We start from the raw sequence: 19,797 nt of genomic DNA, 5'->3' as shown, positions 1-19,797 counted from the left end.
ATGACCTGGCCAATATTTAGCTCACAGATAATATTCTTCAAAATTTGTTGAAAAGGTCCTTATTACAAAACCGCTTTAATGTGCTCAAATTGGCTCTTGGTTTTGTTGTAATTAAAATCAAAATTTATTGACATGAACTTGTCATGAAATTTGTTGTTTTGTGGCACCATTATTGTGCATTACAGGGGCAAATATTGCTACAAATTACATTTCTAAATAAACTATTTTAAAAATAATTAGTGCAAAAGAATAGAAAGTCTGTGGTTCATGGTCCATTCAAGAATCTGATGGTGGGAGGGAAGCTGTTTTGTACCATTGGCTGTTTGTCTTCAGGCTTCTGTACCACCTTCCTGATGGTAGCAGTGAAACGCCCAGCAATGCCCTCATTTCCAATGTTCTTCCTGGTTGGTCAAGTGTTTTGAAACATTCCATTGGGCAGTGAGTTTGCGCTAGACTTCTGTGCTTTCTCCGTGGCTGTGCCTATTTGTTTATCAAATCATCCTGGGTGCTTGGCACTTGTGGATTTTCCACAAACAGTCACTGCCTTAAATGGCAATCTGGTCTCATGGTGAATCTACAGCCCTGCTTCTCGAATGCCCTGATGACCTTGTGACAGCATGCTCCTACCAAAGCCTTTTGTACAGTTTTCAAATCAAGTCCAGTCAATTGTCATCTGATTGCTCAAGTACAACCTGATGAAGTCGTGTTCTCCAGTCCTCAGTTCAACACCCAGCCAGGCATAAACACACCTACATACAATCAATACATATGCAGGACAAGTATTCCTATATATAAATAAATACATTTTGTTTTGTTGGTCAGTGTGAGCAGTTCCTTAGATCCTTCAGCATTTTCGCCGCCTGTGGGAAGCAGCTTTTCCTCAGCCTGGTGGTGCTGGCTCTGATCCTCTTGTCTCTCTACCCTGATGGGAGCAGCTGATAAATGCTGTGTGCAGGGTGGAAGGGGGCCTTAGTGACTGCGTGCCCTCTACAAACAAGAATCCTGGTTGATTGGCGGGGAAGGGAGATTCCAGTGATCCTCTTTGCCACTCTTGGGGTCCTGTGGATTGACCTCAGATCCATTTCTCTGCAGCAACTGTACCAAATTGTGATGCAGCTGGGCAACATGCTCTTGATGGAGCTCTTATAGAAGTTTGACATAATGGTGGTTGGTAGCCTTGCCCGCTTCAGACTTCTCAGGAAATGCAGTCGCTGTTGTGCCTTCCTGACAAGTGAGGAGATGGTGTGTGTCCATGATAAGTCATTAGTTAAGAGAACTCCAAGGAGCTTGTTGCTCAACACTCCATCTACTACAGAGTTGTTGATATGTAATGGAGGGTGGCTGTTTCTGGTCCTCCTGAACTCTACGATCATCTTTGTCTTGTCCACATCCTTTGTCTTTGAGTGTCTTTGATACTTGGAGGAATTTAGGAAAAAGTATTTAAAAAAAAAAAAGACATTTACTTAATGGCTCTAATTTAAATTATTTTGTGCATGGCTGATGTGAAGTCCACAGGATGATCCCTCAGCTCAAGTTGTTTGTATTTTACCCCTGCACTCAACACACAGTGCACTAGCAATGCAGCTGGTTGGCTGCCCAAAAACTGACCTGCATTGACTTCCTGAGTTCTGTCTTGCAGGCTGAAAGCACATAAATCGGGAGCAAGCTCGCCTCTGCACAAGACCTAGCCAGCTGGATCTTGTTGGAGCAGTTAGCTCAAAGTTCTTGTGATCCTGCCAGGCGCACACATTCCAGCACACACAAAATGCTGGAGGAATTCAGTGGGTCAGGCAGCATCAACTGAAGGGATGAACTTCTTCATAAGGATATCAATTCCACTTTTGTTTGTCCTGTACTAAGTTGCAATTTTGATTATTTGGGCCATGTTCATATGGGAACTTCGGGGTCATAAGGGGAAAGGTATTGATAATTGCAATGTAAATAGTTTGGAGATCAGCTTTAAAGAAGTTTAATAAAGATTTTGTTAATTTTACTTCAAAACTTTTCAATTTCTTTTAATTGAAGGTCAATAAACATAATGCAAAACTTTGGAATAATGTAGGGCATGCATTGGAAAATGAACATAACTACAGGAAGGCTTTGAAGTACTTCATTCAAGCGACAAGAGTTCAACCAGGTGACACGTTCTCGCTTCATTTGTGATAAGCTTTTGTGATGTGGGTGTATCCTTCTGAGGTTGTTGTGAGTGGTGAGGAATGGGAGCTTGGATTGCTTTCAGCTCTGGTTTACATGTGCCACACCGACTCTCCTGCAGTGAGGGAGGCATCAGGACTCGTTATGTGGTGTTCCAACATGCACCACAAAATTTGACCCTGTAAAACTGGTCAGTAAAGATTTATTCACTTTGCATTTGACTTTTTTTGAATATTTTATTTGTAATTTTTCAAACTCAAACTCCATATTCCATATTAATTATAGCACTGTACAAAATCAACTGCTGAGTTCAAGCCATTTTTTTTCCTCCCAGCCCCCCTCCCTCCAACTCTTCACACCTCACACTCAAACCTCGTATACAGGACATAATTTTTTTTTCTCTTACGTCTGTTGCATGGGTGGCACGGTTAGTGTAGTGCTATTATAGTGCCGGTGGCCTGAGTTCGAATCTGGCCGCTGTCTAAGGAGTTCACATGTCCTCCCAGTGTCAACACTGGGATGGCCCGGTTCCTACCCATCCTTCAAAATCAAACAGGGCTTGTAGGTTAATTGGTGAGCTGGAAGGGTGTGTTACCATGCTGTATGTCTAGATTTAAAAAATACTTTGGGAGCTGAATAGTTACCAGCTGTTTTAGAACAGTTTCCCCTCCAACAGCTATCATGGTCTTGAACCTTTCCATATTCCCTAACCATAAACTAAAACAAGGACTGGTTTGATGAAAACAACCAGGAAATCCAGGAGCTGCTGGCAAAGAAGCGATCTGCCCACCAGGCTCACCTTGCAAAGCCTTCCTGGCCAGAGAAAAAACGAGCCTTCCGTATCACATGCAGCCACCTTCAGCGCAAACTCCGGGAGATCCAAAATGAGTGGTGGACTAGCCTCGCCAAACAAACCCAGCTTAGCACCGACTTTGGCGACTTCAGGGGTTTTTATGAGACACTAAAGGCTGTGTACGGCCTCTCACCCCGTCCAAAGCCCTCTGCGCAGATCAGACGGCGAAGTCCTCCTCAGCCACAAGATCTCCATCCTCAATCGATGGTCAGAACACTTCCAATCCCTTTCAGTGCCAACCGCTCAGTCCAAGAATCCGCCCTGCTCCAGCTCCCTCAACAACCCTTGAGGCTAGAGCTGGATGAGGTCCTTACCCAGGAAGAGACATACAAGGCAACTGAAAAATGGCAAAGCAGCAGGTATGAATGGAATCCCCCCCTGAGGTCTGGAAGGCTGGTGCAGAAGCTCTGCATACCAAACTGCATGAGTTTTTCATGCTCTGCTGGGATCAAGGAAAGCTGCCTCAGGACCTTTGTGATGCCATCATCATCACCCTGTACAAAAACAAAGGCGAGAAATCAGACTGCTCAAACTACAGGGGAATCATGCTGCTCTCCATTGCAGGCAAAATCTTCACGAGGATTCTCTTTAATAGATTAGTACCTAGTATCGCCGAAAATGTCCTCCCAGAATCACAGTGCGGCTTTCGCGCAAACAGAGGAACCACTGACATGGTCTTTGCCCTCAGACAGCTCCAAGAAAAGTGCAGAGAACAAAACAAAGGACTCTACATCACCTTTGTTGACCTCACCAAAGCCTTCGACACCGTGAGCAGGAAAGGGCTTTGGCAAATACTAGAGCGCCTCGGATGCCCCCCCAAGTTCCTCAACATGGTTATCCAACTGCACGAAAACCAACAAGGTCGGGTCAGGTACAGCAATGAGCTCTCTGAACCCTTCTCCATTGACAACGGCGTGAAGCAAGGCTGCGTCCTCGCACCAACCCTCTTTACTACTTTACTATCTTCTTCAGCATGATGCTGAACCAAGCCATGAAAGACCTCAACAATGAAGACGGTGTTTACGTCCGGAACCGCACAGATGGCAGTCTCTTCAATCTGAGGCGCCTGCAAGCTCACACCAAGACACAAGAGCAACTTGTCCGTAAACTACTCTTTGCAGACGATGCCGCTTTAGTTGCCCATTCAGAGCCAGCTCTTCAGCGCATGAATTCCTGTTTTGCTGAAACTGCCAAAATGTTTGGCCTGGAAGTCAGCCTGAAGAAAACTGAGGTCCTCCATCAGCCAGCTCCCCACCATGACCACCAGCCCCCCTCACATCTCCATCAGGCACACAGAACTCAAAACGGTCAACCAGTTTACCTACCTCGGCTGCACCATTTCATCTGATGCAAGGATCGACAAAGAGATGACAACAGACTTGCCAAAGCAAATAACGCCTTTGGAAAAACAACCACCTGAAGAAACACACAAAGATCAGCGTGTACAGAGCCGTTGTCATACCCACGCTCCTGTTTGGCTCCGAATCATGGGTCCTCTACCGGCATCACCTACGGCTCCTAGAACGCTTCCATCAGCACTGTCTCCGCTCCATCCTCAACATTCATTGGAATGACTTCATCACCAACATCGAAGTACTCGAGCTGGCAGAGTCTGCAAGCATCGAATCCATGCTGCTGAATACCCAACTGCACTGGGTGTGTCACATCTCCAGAATGGAGGACCATCGCCTTCCCAAGATCGTGTTCTATGGCGAGCTCTCCACTGGCCACTGAGACAGAGGTGCACCAAAGAAGAGGTACAAGGACTGCTTAAAGAAATCTCTTGTTGCCTGCCACATTGACCACCGCCAGTGAGCTGATATCGCCTCCAATCCTGCATCTTGGTGCCTCACAGTTTGGTGGGCAGCAACCTCCTTTGAAGAAGACCGCAGAGCCCACCTCACTGACAAAAGACAAAGGAGGAAAAACCCAACTTCCAACCCCAACCAACCAATTTTCCCTTGCAACCGCTGCAACCGTGCCTGCCTGTCCCACATCGGACTTGTCAGTCACCAACGAGCCTGCAGCAGTTGTGGACATACCCCTCCATAAATCTTCGTCTGCGAAGCCAAGCCAAAGAAAAAACTACTCCAGGATCTCCAAAGATCATTCTGCACAGTAATATCATTTTTTAATTTTTTTTTGTTTGTGTGATATCTTAATTTCTATTTGTTTGTTACTGTAAATTGTATATCTGTGTTGCTGGAACAAGCAAGAATTTTGGTGTATTTGTTCATTGTGCGGTCATTCATTCAACAGCCCCTCATACTTTTGTTCATGTTTCAAGATAATTGTCAAGGGTTATCAGTTATGTTTCTAGATTCTTTCAAGCAAAGAAAATGCTCGACTGTAAAGATGGAGGTTCTCTGGCCTTACTCCTTGAGATTTATCTCTCTGAATGTGCCGTGGCTGGCTTCGAGGCGCCAAATTCAAAAATAATCGGCGGGGGCCGTCAGGGCAGGGGTGGCCGCCGTGGTCCGTCAGGGCAGGGGTGGCCGGCGGGGGCCTTCAGGGCATGGGCAGCCAGCAGGATCCATCAGGGGCAGCCAGTGTGGGCTGTGACAGCCTTACCGGGCCGCTTTGGCCTTTGGGTCTGCTCTCGGCAGCTCAAAATGCGGCAGAGCAATGGCCATCTTCTTTACTCATAATCCCCCATGCAGCTGGAACTGTTCTTGGAAGGCGGCCATTGCTCTGCCGCGCATTTATGACAGGTGGTGCTAAGGTACCAGTCGCCCTGCCTCCATCGGCTCCATACGAGGTCCCGCTCAATACGAATGCAACGCAGGTGCAGCCTTTTAGGGCTGCTCTATGAAAGGTAAGTTTTAAGTTTTCCCTCTGCACTTGTAGCCAGCTTCCAGGTGGAGGCCTGGCAATGAAATGGCCTACTGGCTCAAATTACTGTAACTATAGTAAGGTGGGGTTTGCTTGAGTTGAGAATTTGATATGTGAAATTGGAATCCAAATTACATGTTCTAGTAATGCATGTTAGGTTGAATTAGCTGAAAAGCCTATAAACTGACAGATTTGTTTTGCTTATGTTCATTGTTTTGCCTTGTTATTACAAAGATGATATTGGTGCACATATGAATGTTGGAAGGACGTATAGAAACCTAAACAAGACCAAAGAAGCAGAAGATGCCTACATGCTGGCTAAATCGCTTATGCCACAGGTATGCTAATATTTGGAGAATACTCGTATTCGGAGAATTTCTGAAACTAACAGATAAGTGTCAGGCAGATTAAAACATCTTTTTCTCTTGCAGTCATGACTCCCAGGAACAGATAAATGCAATTGTTTGTGCTCAATCCATGCTGATGTTTGTAGCCTTTAATTGGCAATTGTGGCTCATTCCAGAAATATGATTTTTTTCAATTGGTAGATGATACATTGCATTTTAGTTAATTACAGCATTTTGTTTAATAATTATTAGAGCACCACAAATCCCAATCTTAAATGATCTGTCCTGGAACATTAGGAACACCAGGTTCATCAACCCCCACACTCTCTCTTATTTAGTGTTGACATCATCTTTACCTTGGATTTCTTCATTTACTCTGTTTACATAACCAAAACCATTAGTGTAAATCTCAGATGATTCTGGGAATGACTGTGAAGAATTTTTTGATGAATCTTGGCCAATACTTTGGAATTTAGGAGAAACATATCGAACGCTGAAAGGAAAGGTTTTTTCCCGTGGTGGGAGAATCCAGGACAAGAGGGCACAACTTCCAGATTGAAGGGCAGCTGCTTAGAAAAGAGATGCAGAGGAATTTCTTCAGCCTGAGGGTGGTGAATCTGTGGTATTTGTTGCCACAGGTGGTTGTGGAGGCCAGGCTATTGGGTGCCCTCCACAACTGCCTGTAGCAACAAATTCCACAGATTTAAGCGAGAGGTTGATAGGTTCTTGATTAGCCAGGGCATGGGGAGAAGACCAGGCAGTTAGGCTGAGTGAGAAAATGGATCAACTCAATGGCAGGGCAGGTGATGGGCTGAATGGCCAATTTCTGCTCTTGTGTCTTATTGTCTTGTAGTCTAGTTGTCCAGATCTCTTTTGTTTTGGCTAGGAAATTCTGGATTTTTGCCACCTATTGTTTGAAGAACTTCTTCCTGACTTAATGGTCCAGTCCAATTTAAATATAGAGTACCCTTGCACCTAGTTTTCCCAATCTGAGATAGATTGTGTTCTCTTCATATTAAATACAAGAGTATAAAATCCTCAATTAGACCCTCAATCCTTTATCCTCATTGGAATAAAAGATGGGTTTAGATCAATTATTTTGTGTTGCTACAGCAAAGCAAGAATATAGCTGCATTTGTATACTGTACAATACCCTGTATCTGAAACACTTGGGACCAGATATTTTTCCAGTTATTGGGTTTTTTCGGTTTTCAGAACAATGGAACTAAGCAGGACAGTAGTATCAGCAAAATATTGTCTTAGTGGTTAAACGACCTGACAAGTGGAAAATTCACATGAAGTATTGTTTAATACTTAATCAAAAAAAACCAATCTCTGCTTACAAAAGAAGATAAATGCAGCACCAAACACTCAATTCTCCTCGGTGGCTTTAAATGTTTCCTCCGGTGCTGCCGGTCCTGACACCTCCCCACCACCAGTCCCTGCTCCTGCCCAGGAGTCAAAGGTGACTTCTTTGATGCGGATGGCACCGCACCCGATGGTATAGTGTTATAGTTATTGTGTACTACACTAATATTCAAATAATTTTTTTAATCCTCTTATCCCTCTGTCTTTTGTATCTGCAACCACTGTATCCCAATGTCAAGAAGACCTTCTTTGATTTCACCAAACTGGCACCTTCAGACATCCGAACTCCACATGGGCGTCAGGTGGTGATTTTTAGAAAACTTGTGATGTCATGTCGGCTCTTAAAAAAAAAGTTCGGTTTATGGATTTTCAGTTTTCAGAGCATTGAATACGGGGTACTCGACCTGTATTGTACTTGTGTATCTGACAGTAAATTCTTACACTCAAAGTATCTTCATAATTTAGCTGTCAATGGTTTGTATTGTCCTGTTGAGGTTTTGTGGCAGCCTTTCGACTGATGTCGAGATGTGACCACATAAGAATGCAGTATTCCCTTTTTATAAAAGTCAACATCCCAGCAGAATCTTTAAGCCATAGTCACGTCCTGCCAATCGGTGTACTTTAATCCTTTTTCCAACCAGTTTCCTGAAGTGCTTTCTAAAAGTCCACATGAGCGAGAAACATGGATAGTCCGTAGCAACCGAATGAACTCTCCAAAATATTAAATTAGATGGAAGGAAAAATCACACGAATAAAGTTGTCCTGCCTTCTCTGATTAGCAAGCATTGTTTAGCCGCACTCCATAGTTACAGACTTTTAGTTTCCGAGTTTGTTATTGCTGGGTTTCCCACCCTTCCCAAATAATAGAATAACATTTGTCAAAGCTATTTCATTATTTATTGTTGCCCCTATAAACATATTTAGGCTTTAATAAATTGCATAAGCATATTTGGTAATGGTGTGTTTGAATGAAATGTTTGTGTCCTCAGCATGCCTCACTTGTCTTGTGTATATGCACGTATGTACTAGTAATCCAATGTGTGCATATTGGTGCTGAGGCAATCAGTTAAAAGGCCAAATGCCCTTTGACTGTTTTATAGGTTTTCATATACTACTTAAGAACTTGTACCTATTCAAGAAAACAGACTTCTGCTGATGTTTATTCCGTGCAGTACTGCAGTTTGTTTATCTTGTTCTCGATTGACTGCCAGACTTGTGAACATGTTTTGCCTTTCCTCTTTTGAGAAAGGTTATCCCAGGAAAGAAGTATGCCACACGCGTTGCACCAAATCATCTGAATGTTTACATTAACCTCGCAAATTTGATTCGAGGAAACGAATCGCGCTTGGAAGAGGCTGACCAATTATACCGGCAAGCAATCAGCATGAGGCCGGATTTTAAACAGGCATACATCAACAGGTATCTAATCATAGAAATTCAAAAGAACAGAAGCAATCTTTTCAGCCTGCAGTGCCAACGCCAGCCTCTAAAAGAGTGGTTGTGCCCGGCTCCACTCCCATGTTCTTGTTCACTGATTCTCTTATTTTTCTCTTCCCACCCCCTTGTCTGTTTCGAAAGTTCATTATGGACACTGATGTCCTGGCAATTGAAAGCATTTTGTGAGGCACTGCCTTTAGAGGACAGCCAACATCATAAAGAAACCCCATCACCCTGGTCACAATCACTTCTCGCTGCTATCTTCAGCAGAAAGTACATAAGCCTGAACTCCAGCACCTCCAAGACCAAGAACAGTTTTTATCCAACAGCTGTCAGGTTCTTGAACCTTCCTGTACTACCTTCACCAGAAACTACCCCAGGACCACTAAAAGATCAACCTGTACTACTGAAACATTTTTTATTTTGCACTAACCATAACTGAATATTTTTCCATCCCTTGATATTATCTCTATTTCTATCTTGCATTTATCGTAATTTAAATGGAAGTTGGTGTATAGAAGATAGAAGATAGGAGCAGGAATAGGTCATTCGACCCTTCGAGCCTGCTCCGCCATTCAACAAGATCATGGCTGATCTTAAAGTTCAGTACCCCGTCCCCGCCTTCTCTCCGTAACCTTTAATACCCTTAGACTGAAGAAATAGATCTAATTCCCTCTTAAATAGATTTAATGAACCTGCCTCTACTGCCCTGTGTGGCAATGAATTCCACAGATTCACCACCCTCTGGGTAAAGAAATTCCTCCTCATCTCGGTCCTAAATGGTTTGCCTATTATCCCCAAACCATGGCCCCGGGTTCTGGATTTTCCCATTATTGGAAACATCCCATCTGCATCCATTCTGTCCAGTCCTGCCAGAATTTTATATGTCTCTATGAGATCCCCTCTCAATCTTCTCAACTCCAGCGAGTACAATCCCAATTTGCGCAATCTTTCCTCCTAAGTCATTCCTGCCATTCCAGGTATCAGCCTGGTGAATCGCCTCTGCACTCCCTCCATTGCAAGAACATCCTTCCTTAGATAAGGTGACCAAAACTGCACACAATACTCCAGGTGGGGTCTCACCAAGGCCCTGTACAGCTGCAGTAAGGTATCCTTGTTCCTAGACTCAAACCCTCTTGATATGAAGGCCAACCTACCATTTGCCTTTTTAACCGCCTGCTGTACCTGCATGCTCGCCTTCAGAGACTGATGTACAAGTACCCCTAGGTCTCTCTGCACTTCCCCATCTCTTAATCTATTGCCATCTTGTGCACCTGTTTGGCTGCTGCAAGTAAGAATTTTGGTGCAACTGTACTTGTGAACATAATAACGTCTCAAACCTCAGATCATCCCAGAATTGTTAAAGACAGGACAAGGAACAAATAGGAAAAGTTGATGCTTTGTTCTGCAATTCAGAACTGCAACCGATGCCCTGACTGGGTGCTAAGTATCTCATGCTTTCATTCTTAGGGGTGAACTGCTTCTGAAGATGGACCGGCCTCTGGAGGCTAGGGATGCCTACATAAGGGCTCTGGAACTGGACAGGATGAACGCTGATCTCTGGTACAATCTGGCAATCGTTTACATTGAGCTCAAAGACCCATCTGAAGCCTTGAAACATTTCAACCAGGCTCTGGAAATCAGTTCAAACCATAAGTTGGCACTATTTAACTCTGGTCTTCTCATGCAAGAGTCAGGTAAGTAGGCTGGCAAATCAGATACCTGTTCCGTTTGTAATGAAGTTTAATTGGGCCACAAAGTCCAGTTGCAAGCCTAGTTATTTTCATCATTTTTCCTTGGGACCCATTGAGACTGTGGGAGCTTTTATTTGTATAGGAAAGTTTGTGATATACAGGAGAAAGCAGGAAATAAAAGAATGTACAGGTGGGATCCTGATGGGACCTGATCGACTTCATGGACAAATAGCCATCTCTTGTATTTCAGTGAGTAACAGATGAACACATGCTCATCTTCAGAGGAAATGAAGACGAGAAGCTAATGTCTAAGTCTATGGTTGTCTCTAGATTTAAATTTAGACATAGAGCATGGTAACAGGCCCTTTTGGCCCATGAATCCACGCTGCCCAATTACACCCAATTGACCTACAACTCCCAGTATGTTTTTGAGCAGTGCGAGGAAACCAGAGCCCCTGGGGAAAACCCACACAGACACGTCACAAAGAGAATGTACAAACTCCTTACGATCAGCACAGCATTTGAACCCCGGTCCTGATCGCTGGCGCTGTAACAGCATTGGGCTAACCGCGCCACCTTTAACTATGGCTATATCACACACCAAGAGAAATAAACTGTATGTAAATTATCCTCTGTGTAACTGTGTAGAAGTGTCAGAGTGGAGTTGGAGATGTGTGAGAGAATAGATTTCAGGGATTATAAGTGCCTGGTTAGGAAAGGATTAGATGGGTATGCTTATTGGTCTTGGTTGGCATCAACAAGTTGGGCTGAATGGCCTGTTTTCATGCTGTGTGCCTATTAATTAGAGATTCCAAGCAGCTACTGTAGGACTTTTAACTCAAACATGTTAAAAGCTGCCTCTAACCTTGGGTTATGAGGCAATGCATTGTTCGCCTCTCTGCCTTAATATAAATTCAGTGTGAGCTTCAGTGTTGCAGTGAAGGTAGTGAGGCAGCTGTTTCAGATGGGAACTGGAGTTCAACACGCCATATGTACCTAATTAATGGAGGAGAAAGGATGAGAAGATCATCTAGCTATTACCATCCCACCACACTTCAACTTTGTACAGCCTCTGTTTGTCAATATAGGGAGAACCGTTCCACAAGGACTGATTAGAGATGGTCAGCATGGCTTTGGGTGTGGACAGTGGTGTCTCATGAATAAGATCATTTTTTTTGCAATGGTGTCGAAGGTGATTAATGTGGGCGTGGCTGTAAATGTCTTCATGGACTTTAATAAGGCTTTAGACAAGGTCCCACATAGTAGGCTAATCTGGAGGGCATGGGATCATGGCATCCAAGATGAGCCAGCCAGTGGGATACAAACCTGGCTTGAAGGAAGTTTAGTTGTGATTGGAGGCCTGTGACTGGTGGTTGTGCAGCAGGGGTTGGGTGCTGGATCCACTGTTGTTTGTTATCAGACCATAAAATATAGGAACTAGAATTAAAGTAGGCTATTCGGCCCATCGAGTCCGCTCCACCATTCCAACACGAAATGATCCGTTTTCCCACTCAGCCCCACTCCCCGGCCTTCTCCCCATCACCTTTGATACCCCGATTATTCCAATACCCATCAATCTCTGCCTTAAATACACCCAATGACCTGGCCTCCATAGCCCCCGTGGTAGCAAATTCCAGAGGTTCTCTACTCTGTGGACACCCTTCAGTCCTGTAGTTGTGCCCTCTTATCTTAGACTCCCCTACCTTTGGAGATCGCTTTGCCACATCTTCTCTCGCCAGGCCTTTCAAAATTCAAAATGCTTCCACGAGGAACCCCCCCCCCCTTCGTTCTTTTGTATGGAAAAGGCAGCATTTGGCATGTTGCCTTCATTGGGCAGGATGCTGAGTACAAATGTTTGGACCTCATGATTCAGCTGTTCAAAGCATTAATGAGACACGCTTGCTCTACTGTTTGCAATTCAAGACACCCAGCTATAGGAAGGATGTCATGAAGTTGGAAAGGGTGCAGAAGAGATTCACCAAAGTTTGATCAGGAATCCAGGGCTTTAGTTCTAAGGGGAGGCTGGATTGGCTATATCTTTATTCCCGAGAGTGAAGGAGGCTGAGGGGTACATGAAATCATGAGGGCGAGGATAAGATGATGCTCACAGATTTTTCCCAGGGTAGACTATTCTAGAACTGGAGGACATAGGTTTAAGGTGAAAGATTTAAGAGGGGCCCAAGGAGCATTTTCTTTTCACTGAAGGTGGATCATTATCTGGAATGAGCTGCCAGGAGAAGCTATAGAAGTAGGTACAATGTTGACGTTCAAAAGACATATGGACAGAGGTATGGATAGGAAGTGTTCAGAAGGCTATGGGCAAGTGCAACTTGCTCAGAATGCCAACTTTATTGATGAATGATTGAAAGACCTGCTCCTGGATGTATGGCTTCATGCCCATGTGATTTGAGGCCGCTAATAAATTCATTAGAAATATTAGGAGAAATCATCATTGCTCAAGTGGTTGGAATGTCGCACTACCTTCCACATGGAGTGGCTAAGTTTGGAGACAGATGAGGTTGCAGATGCTGGATTCTGGAGGAACAAACTGTGAAGAGAACTTGGCGGGTCAGGTAGCATCTATGGAGGCAGAGGGATGGTTGATGTTTCTGGTCGACACCCTGCATTAAGGCTCATGGCATTGATGAAGTGAAGGAAGAGAATAGAAGGCTTTGCTAATGGTTTAATGGAAGAGGGAGAGGAGGAGGCTTATGGGACGAAAACACTAGATCCATTGGGTCAAATGACAGACATTCAATGCAATAGAACATGGAACATTGCAGCCCAGACCCTTTGGCCCATCAATATCTGCTCTGAACATAATGCCCATTAATCTAAATCTCTCATGCTTGCACCTGATCCATATCCCTTCACTCCCTGCATATTCATGTGTCTTATCAGGAAACCTCTTAAACACTACTATTGTATCTGCTTCCACCACAACTTCAAATACCCACCACTCTGTCTAAAGCAAAAAGTTTAACATGCACATAATAGTTTAAATTTTAAAATCAGACATTCAGCATGGTAACAGACCCATTTGGCCCAAAAGCCCGTGCTACCCAATTAACTTACAACCCTCGATATGTTTTGAATGGTGGGAGGAAGTCAGAGCACCCAGGGAAAACCCACACAGACACTGGGAGAACAAAACACCTTATAGACAGCATGAATTCGAACCCCAGTCCCGATCATTGGTGCTGTAAGAGCGTTGTGCAAACCACTACACTAACTGTGCCACCCAATGGATCTTTGTGTCATTCTTGGGGAAGCCATAAGCCAGCCCTCCCATTCAACAAATAAAGGTGGCTTGTGGCTTGGTTGCAGTCACTGGAAAATTAGATTGCTAAGTGCTAATGTTCCTTTTCCCTGGATAGACTATTCCAGGACAAGAGGTGAGATATGAGTGAATTTTTTTTTTAAACTCCGAGAGTTGTATCTGGAACGAACTACCGGAACCAGATACAATTACCACAGCCGAATGACATTGGGATAGATGTATGGATGGGAATGGTTTGAAAGGATATGGCCCAAATGCAGGAAGATGGCTCTAGCTCCAAATGCCAACTTGGATAAGTTGGCTGAAGGGCTGTAAGATTCTGATTTGGTGAGATGACTACAAGGGAGAGTGAGTAGAACCAAGAAAGAGGGAATGCTGGGCTTGAATGTTTTCCTTCTCTCTGTTTCTGTCAAAGGCGAGGCCAGCCTAAGGCCAGAGGCCAAGAAACGATTTTTAAGCTATGTGGCAATGGAGCCACAGGATGCAAATGGGTACTTCAATCTGGGCATGCTCGCCATGGACAACAAGCAAAACATTGAGGCTGAAGCCTGGATGAAGAAGTCCATTGAGGTGCAGCCAGGCTTCCGAAGTGCATTGTTTAACCTGGCCTTGCTGTACTCGCAGACAGGGATGGAGTTGGAAGCGCTGCCAGTTCTCACAGAGCTGTTGCATCATCACCCTGACCACATCAAAGGCCTCATTCTGAAAGGAGACATTCTAATGAATCGAATGAAAGATATTAAGGGTGCCAAGCAGTGCTTTGAAAGGATCCTGGAGATTGACCCCACCAACATTCAGGGCAAGCATAACTTGTGTGTGGTATACTTTGAAGAGAAGGAACTCGTGAAGGCTGAGGCTTGTCTGTCTGAGACCCTAGCCTTGGCGCCAGATGAGGAATACATTCATCGTCACCTGAGCATTGTACGTACCAAGTTAGCAGCACAGGGCAATGGTAGGCCATTGCAACACCCACCGACAACTGCTCACACAAAGCGGGTGGGACAGGAACCACCAACTAAGAACCTGAAGGGGCACAGCAATGAACCAAAGGCTTCAAGAGCAGTGGGTGCAACTGAACCCCACACAGAGCCTCCCAGCGACTCGAAACAATCCCCAAATGGGCTCAACAAACGGACAAAAAAAAAGTCCAATAAAGAGATAAAAGAAATTGAAAAAAAACGTGCTGCAGCCTTAAAGCGACTAGAAGAGATTGAACGTATTTTGAACGTTGAGTAGAAGCAAAATCCAGGTTTGCATATGATCACTGTCCTTTCAAATTGACTATTATATTGTGACAACAATACTTTGTTTCCTGCCATGCAGGGAAGATTACTTTATGCAAAGTAATTTGAATAAGAATTGTAATACCAACAAAGCCAGTCGTATTTCTGAATGCGAGTTTAAAACTAATGTAACAAAAGTGAAAGACTCCTACCTCCAACCAGTTTCCTAATCTAGGGGCAGCAGTTCTTTGTGCAGAAAAATGGTGTAAAAACTTGTGAAGAGAGGCTTCTAAGGAAACATTTCAGGGCTGTCACAGAAGCAAGGGTTTGTCCAGTAGATTAATAGTTCCCAGGCAGTTCTACCTCCCTTCTCAGGTCCCGCCTATCACCAGTGGACCCTCCCACCACCCCCATCCCCATTTCACTGCGTGAATGGCATTTGAATCCTGGATAGCTGAAGTGAGCAGGTTTTGCTTGAGGAAGTGTCCCAACTATTACATTTGTCATTGGTGAATCTAGGCTGAGGTAGCAGAAGCATTTGCTGGCAACCTCCCTTTTGGTCATTGTTTGGAAACCAATTTGGCCTGCAGAAGTTGGTAGACGTTGTTGCTGATTGGTGGGGTTAGCAGAAACTTATTTCTTCCCACATCCCCCCACCACAACACCACCAAGCTGGACATCTCCCGGTGACCAGGCTCCTTTATGCACTCCCTGCAAAAGCATTCAATTGCTCCACTGCAAAATCTCTTTGAGAGATGCCTAACCTGAAGAAGTTATCCTCTTGGAAGGGAGTTCTGTGAGAATCTTTCTTGTTGCTCCCCATGGGCACGCCCTGCCTTCATGTCTGTAATTTGCTCATACCTTGAGGCAGGGCTCAGGGTTCAAAACGTCTAATACACCTTTACCTCCTCTTGGCACTGTGAGACCAGCTGTGCTTTTCCTTCATGGATGTGTGAGCCACGTGCTGCACTAGGTGGGAATCTCCACTGCTAGTTGGATGGCAAGCTGGTTGATTGGCAACTTTAGCTAATGATTGCAGTGGGGTCACGGATAGGATGCTTTATCCCCAAAATATACTGCAGTTTAAGCTCTGATTATATAAAATTACAAGTGACAAGCTTTGATCATCGTTCAGACCTGGGAATCTATGATGGTTTAAGAAGAGAGAAATTGCAGAGGACTCTCGCGGTTTCCCCAAGTGTGCATACAATCTAGTTGGACTCTGAAATGTCATGGCTTCCCTCCACAGCCACTTACTTGTACAATGGTGCTGAGTGTTTTGTTCACTTCCATCATGTGTGCAGTGCTCAGAACTGATCAGCTTTCCTTTTCTGTGGAAACCTGTTACTGTGGCGACGACATATCTGCTAAAGTTAAACCACTCCTGCTATGAATACTGCTGCAAACTTCAAAGCAATGCTTGTGCTGTGATCTTCTTTGTTATACCCATACATAAACACGTAACCATTCATTTCAAGTCAATACATGCACTGATACGTATTATAACAAATCATATATGTGATATTGCTTTATCTTTAATTTAGTATTATGTGAAACTTTATTTTTTGCTTGCTTTCGATGTTTGAGTTAGATTAAAGTGTGGTAATCACAAATTGTCAGCTTACAATGGAGGCAATTTCGGTCCTTTGGTTGTGTGTAACCACAAGGCCCAGGAATTGTTTATAAATGAGGTCATGTCAAAAATTCTGCTGACAAATAACACTGCAGTCTTATTCTATGTCATTTGGTTTTGCCATTTAATTTATGCAAGTTGTTAGCCGATCAAACCACTGACTCGAAATGTGCCCTTTTAACCAAGGTCTGGTATCCTTAATAATTGTTTTTTGGAGACTAACAAGTGTTATAACCTCTCACTTAAAACAAGAACATTTTTTTTGTCCTTGCTTGAATGGAAATAAAATTTGAATCTTGGAGCACTGTGACATTGCATCTGTTTTCTCTTAAAGGGGACCCGCGTACAAACGTAGGATCGAGAGCAGGAGGAGATCCGAGAGCCCCTTGTGTAGCCCCACAGCAGCAGTAAGATTTTGGCCTCCTTTCCACCTCTTTGCTTGATTCCCAGGGTTTCTGTCAGATGAAAGATTTTATTCTGGCTTTGAATGTGCTTGATCACACGTCCACAGATGTGAGTCAAGAGGACTGCATAGAACTATAGTCCTCTATAAGCAAAAAAGCCTCCTTGCTTCAGTCCCACCCTCCCAACATAAAATCATTCAGTAGAGGAAAGCATTAAACAAGTGGACCTGAAACTGTTTCTCTCCCCACACATGCTGCCTGGCCTGCTGAATATTTTTATTTCAGATTTCCAACATTTACAAGCACACAAGGATGAAGGAGAAGGCTCCTTGGCCCATTAATTGAACATTGGCCTCAACTCTTCTCTGTGCCAAAACTGACCCTATTTCAAGGAATTGGTTTCATGCCAATTTGACCACATTGGAAAAGTAATTGTTTGCTGCAAAGTTTATCTGGGACAGGAAGGGGAGCAGGTTCTGTGACATGAAGTAAATTGAAGAAATTTGCCTGTTATGGATTTTGTGATTCATAAACTCTTGAGTGAGGTGAGTGGGAAAATGTAAAGAAGGACCTGTGGGGCACTTTTTCATGAAGAATGTGCTGGGTATCTGGAATGGGGAAATGATCGAGGTGGGTCTAATTGTGACATTTAAAAGATGTTTGGACAGGTCCTACATAGGAAAGGTCGAGTGGGACATTGACTAAATGCAGGTAAATGGGATTTGCTCTGGTAGAAAACTTGCTTGACATGGATGCGCTGGCCAAAGGCCGAACTTCTGTATATTTGCACGACTCACTATTCTCTGGAGTAGTGAATTCCATTGACTTACTATCATTTGTGTTTGGAAATTTTTGTTTCCAATGGCTGACCCTCCCACTCTTCCTGCGTCTAAGCTCCCTAGATCTAGAACAGGGTCTGGGGTTTCTGTCATTCGGCACAGCATCGTGGCCCAAAGGGCCTGCGCATGTGGCGTTCTTTGTTATAACTGCACTTTAATGGCATTTCTCCGTGGATCATGTGGTGGGGGAGAGATGTGTGTGTTCCAATGAAGGTGAAAGCATGCTGCTCTGGAGTGTCTGTATCTCGTGGGTTCTCCCTGGATAAACCGATCTGAGGGGAAACTGTGAAGGAAAGGTCCATGTTTCCTAAGATCCCATTGAAGATGTCTGAGGATCTGTTAGTGATTGAATAGAAGAAGACTGCAGCAGTATAAAAGGCACCAGGTGCCTTCCCACTCTTTGCATGAGATCCAGTCCTTCCTATTAAGCCTGTGCAGCTGCTTCCTCCATATCAATGACTTTCCACCCAACTAACACCCCTACCCTGGCTGACATCAACCTTGTCGTGGTGACTTAAATAACTTTAGTACTGAATTCTCAGTCCTTACCTTCTACATAGCTCCATCACAACATGACTGAGCTGCTATTTTTTGAAACTAAGGGTCCGATTAGGCTGGATGGGTTCCTGTTAAATAACTTCCCACAATTGTACTATGTTTTTTTTTAAAAAAAATGATTGTTTTGATCAAAACACAAAGGGCAGTCGATACAGGAAGGAAACTGACTCATTGTTAAGGGTCATTTGAAAATTAGCACCAGGACACAATGACCTTAAACTTCATTCTGCCAGTGGGATGGATAAGTTGAGGTTGCACTCGCTCTCACTTTTCCAGGCCTTAGTGCTCAGTTTTCTTTGAGAATATTGAATCACCTCTCGTTCCATTCTACTAACTTGTTCAAGTTTATTGTTACGTGAACCAAGGTACAATGAGAAGGTTTGTTTTGCAAGTAGTCCTACTGGTCAACCTACGTGTACACCAGTTAAAAGCATAGCCCAGGATCCAGACTTGCACAGAGACATCAGTTAGTTCCTCACACTCTTCAAAGGTGACATTATTTTACTGGTCAGAGGTTCGTTGAGGGGTCTGATGACAGTGAGAAAGAAACTGGTGATACATGATCTCACTCTCATGAAACTTCCTGACAGATGGAGAGTAAAGAGACTGTAGTCAGGGTGGCGTGAGTCTTTTAATACACTGCCTGCTTTTCCAGGGCAACTGGAAACATTGATGGAGGGGAGGGATGTAGGTGTGATGGTCTGAATTGTATTCACAACTCTGCAGTTTCTCGTGGGCTTGGGCGGAGCAGTTCCCGTACCACGCAATGGTGCACTCTCTCAGTTTGTATCTGTTGAAGCTACTGAGGAATGCAGGTGGCGTTATATTTCCTGAGGAAATAGAGGCGCTGGTGCGCTTTCTTGGCTATTACATCAATGTGGGTGGACCAGAACTTGTCCCTGGAGATGGCCATCCATCTATTCTAGCCTGCTCCACCATTCATTGAGATAGAAACATAGAAAATAGGTGTAGGAGAAGGCCATTCAGCCCTTCGAGCCTGCTCCACCCATCACGGATGATTATTAGGACTTACCCAATTCCTACTTTTCCCCCTCCATAACCTCCTGATCCCTTTAGCCAAAAGGGAATTTTGAATCTATGTAACAAACTGGTCTCAACTCCTGTCTATGGTGGGGAATTCCACAAGTTCAAATAGTGGCTGATTTCTCCCTCAC

General features: G+C 44.1%; 1 protein-coding gene across 4 annotated transcripts in view; it reads left to right on the top strand.

Moving 5' to 3' along the window:
• The window catches only part of tmtc3 (transmembrane O-mannosyltransferase targeting cadherins 3), a 67,896-nt gene extending 50,774 nt beyond the window's left edge, over window positions 1-17,122 (top strand). For all 4 annotated transcript variants that reach the window (XM_069904299.1, XM_069904301.1, XM_069904298.1 and 1 more), the window contains 5 exons: window positions 2,026-2,137; window positions 6,074-6,177; window positions 8,804-8,973; window positions 10,462-10,688; window positions 14,381-17,122. In XM_069904299.1, coding sequence (XP_069760400.1) covers window positions 2,026-2,137; window positions 6,074-6,177; window positions 8,804-8,973; window positions 10,462-10,688; window positions 14,381-15,201 — 1,434 coding nt within the window. In that variant the 3' untranslated portion in view covers window positions 15,202-17,122. The remainder of the gene's footprint in view (window positions 1-2,025; window positions 2,138-6,073; window positions 6,178-8,803; window positions 8,974-10,461; window positions 10,689-14,380) is intronic.
• The last annotated feature ends 2,675 nt before the right edge of the window (window positions 17,123-19,797 follow it).

The sequence above is a fragment of the Narcine bancroftii genome, chromosome 11, assembly GCF_036971445.1.
Source record: "Narcine bancroftii isolate sNarBan1 chromosome 11, sNarBan1.hap1, whole genome shotgun sequence".
In the NCBI taxonomy this organism is placed as follows: Eukaryota; Metazoa; Chordata; class Chondrichthyes; order Torpediniformes; family Narcinidae; genus Narcine; species Narcine bancroftii.
This window is presented reverse-complemented; position numbering and strand designations above follow the sequence as displayed.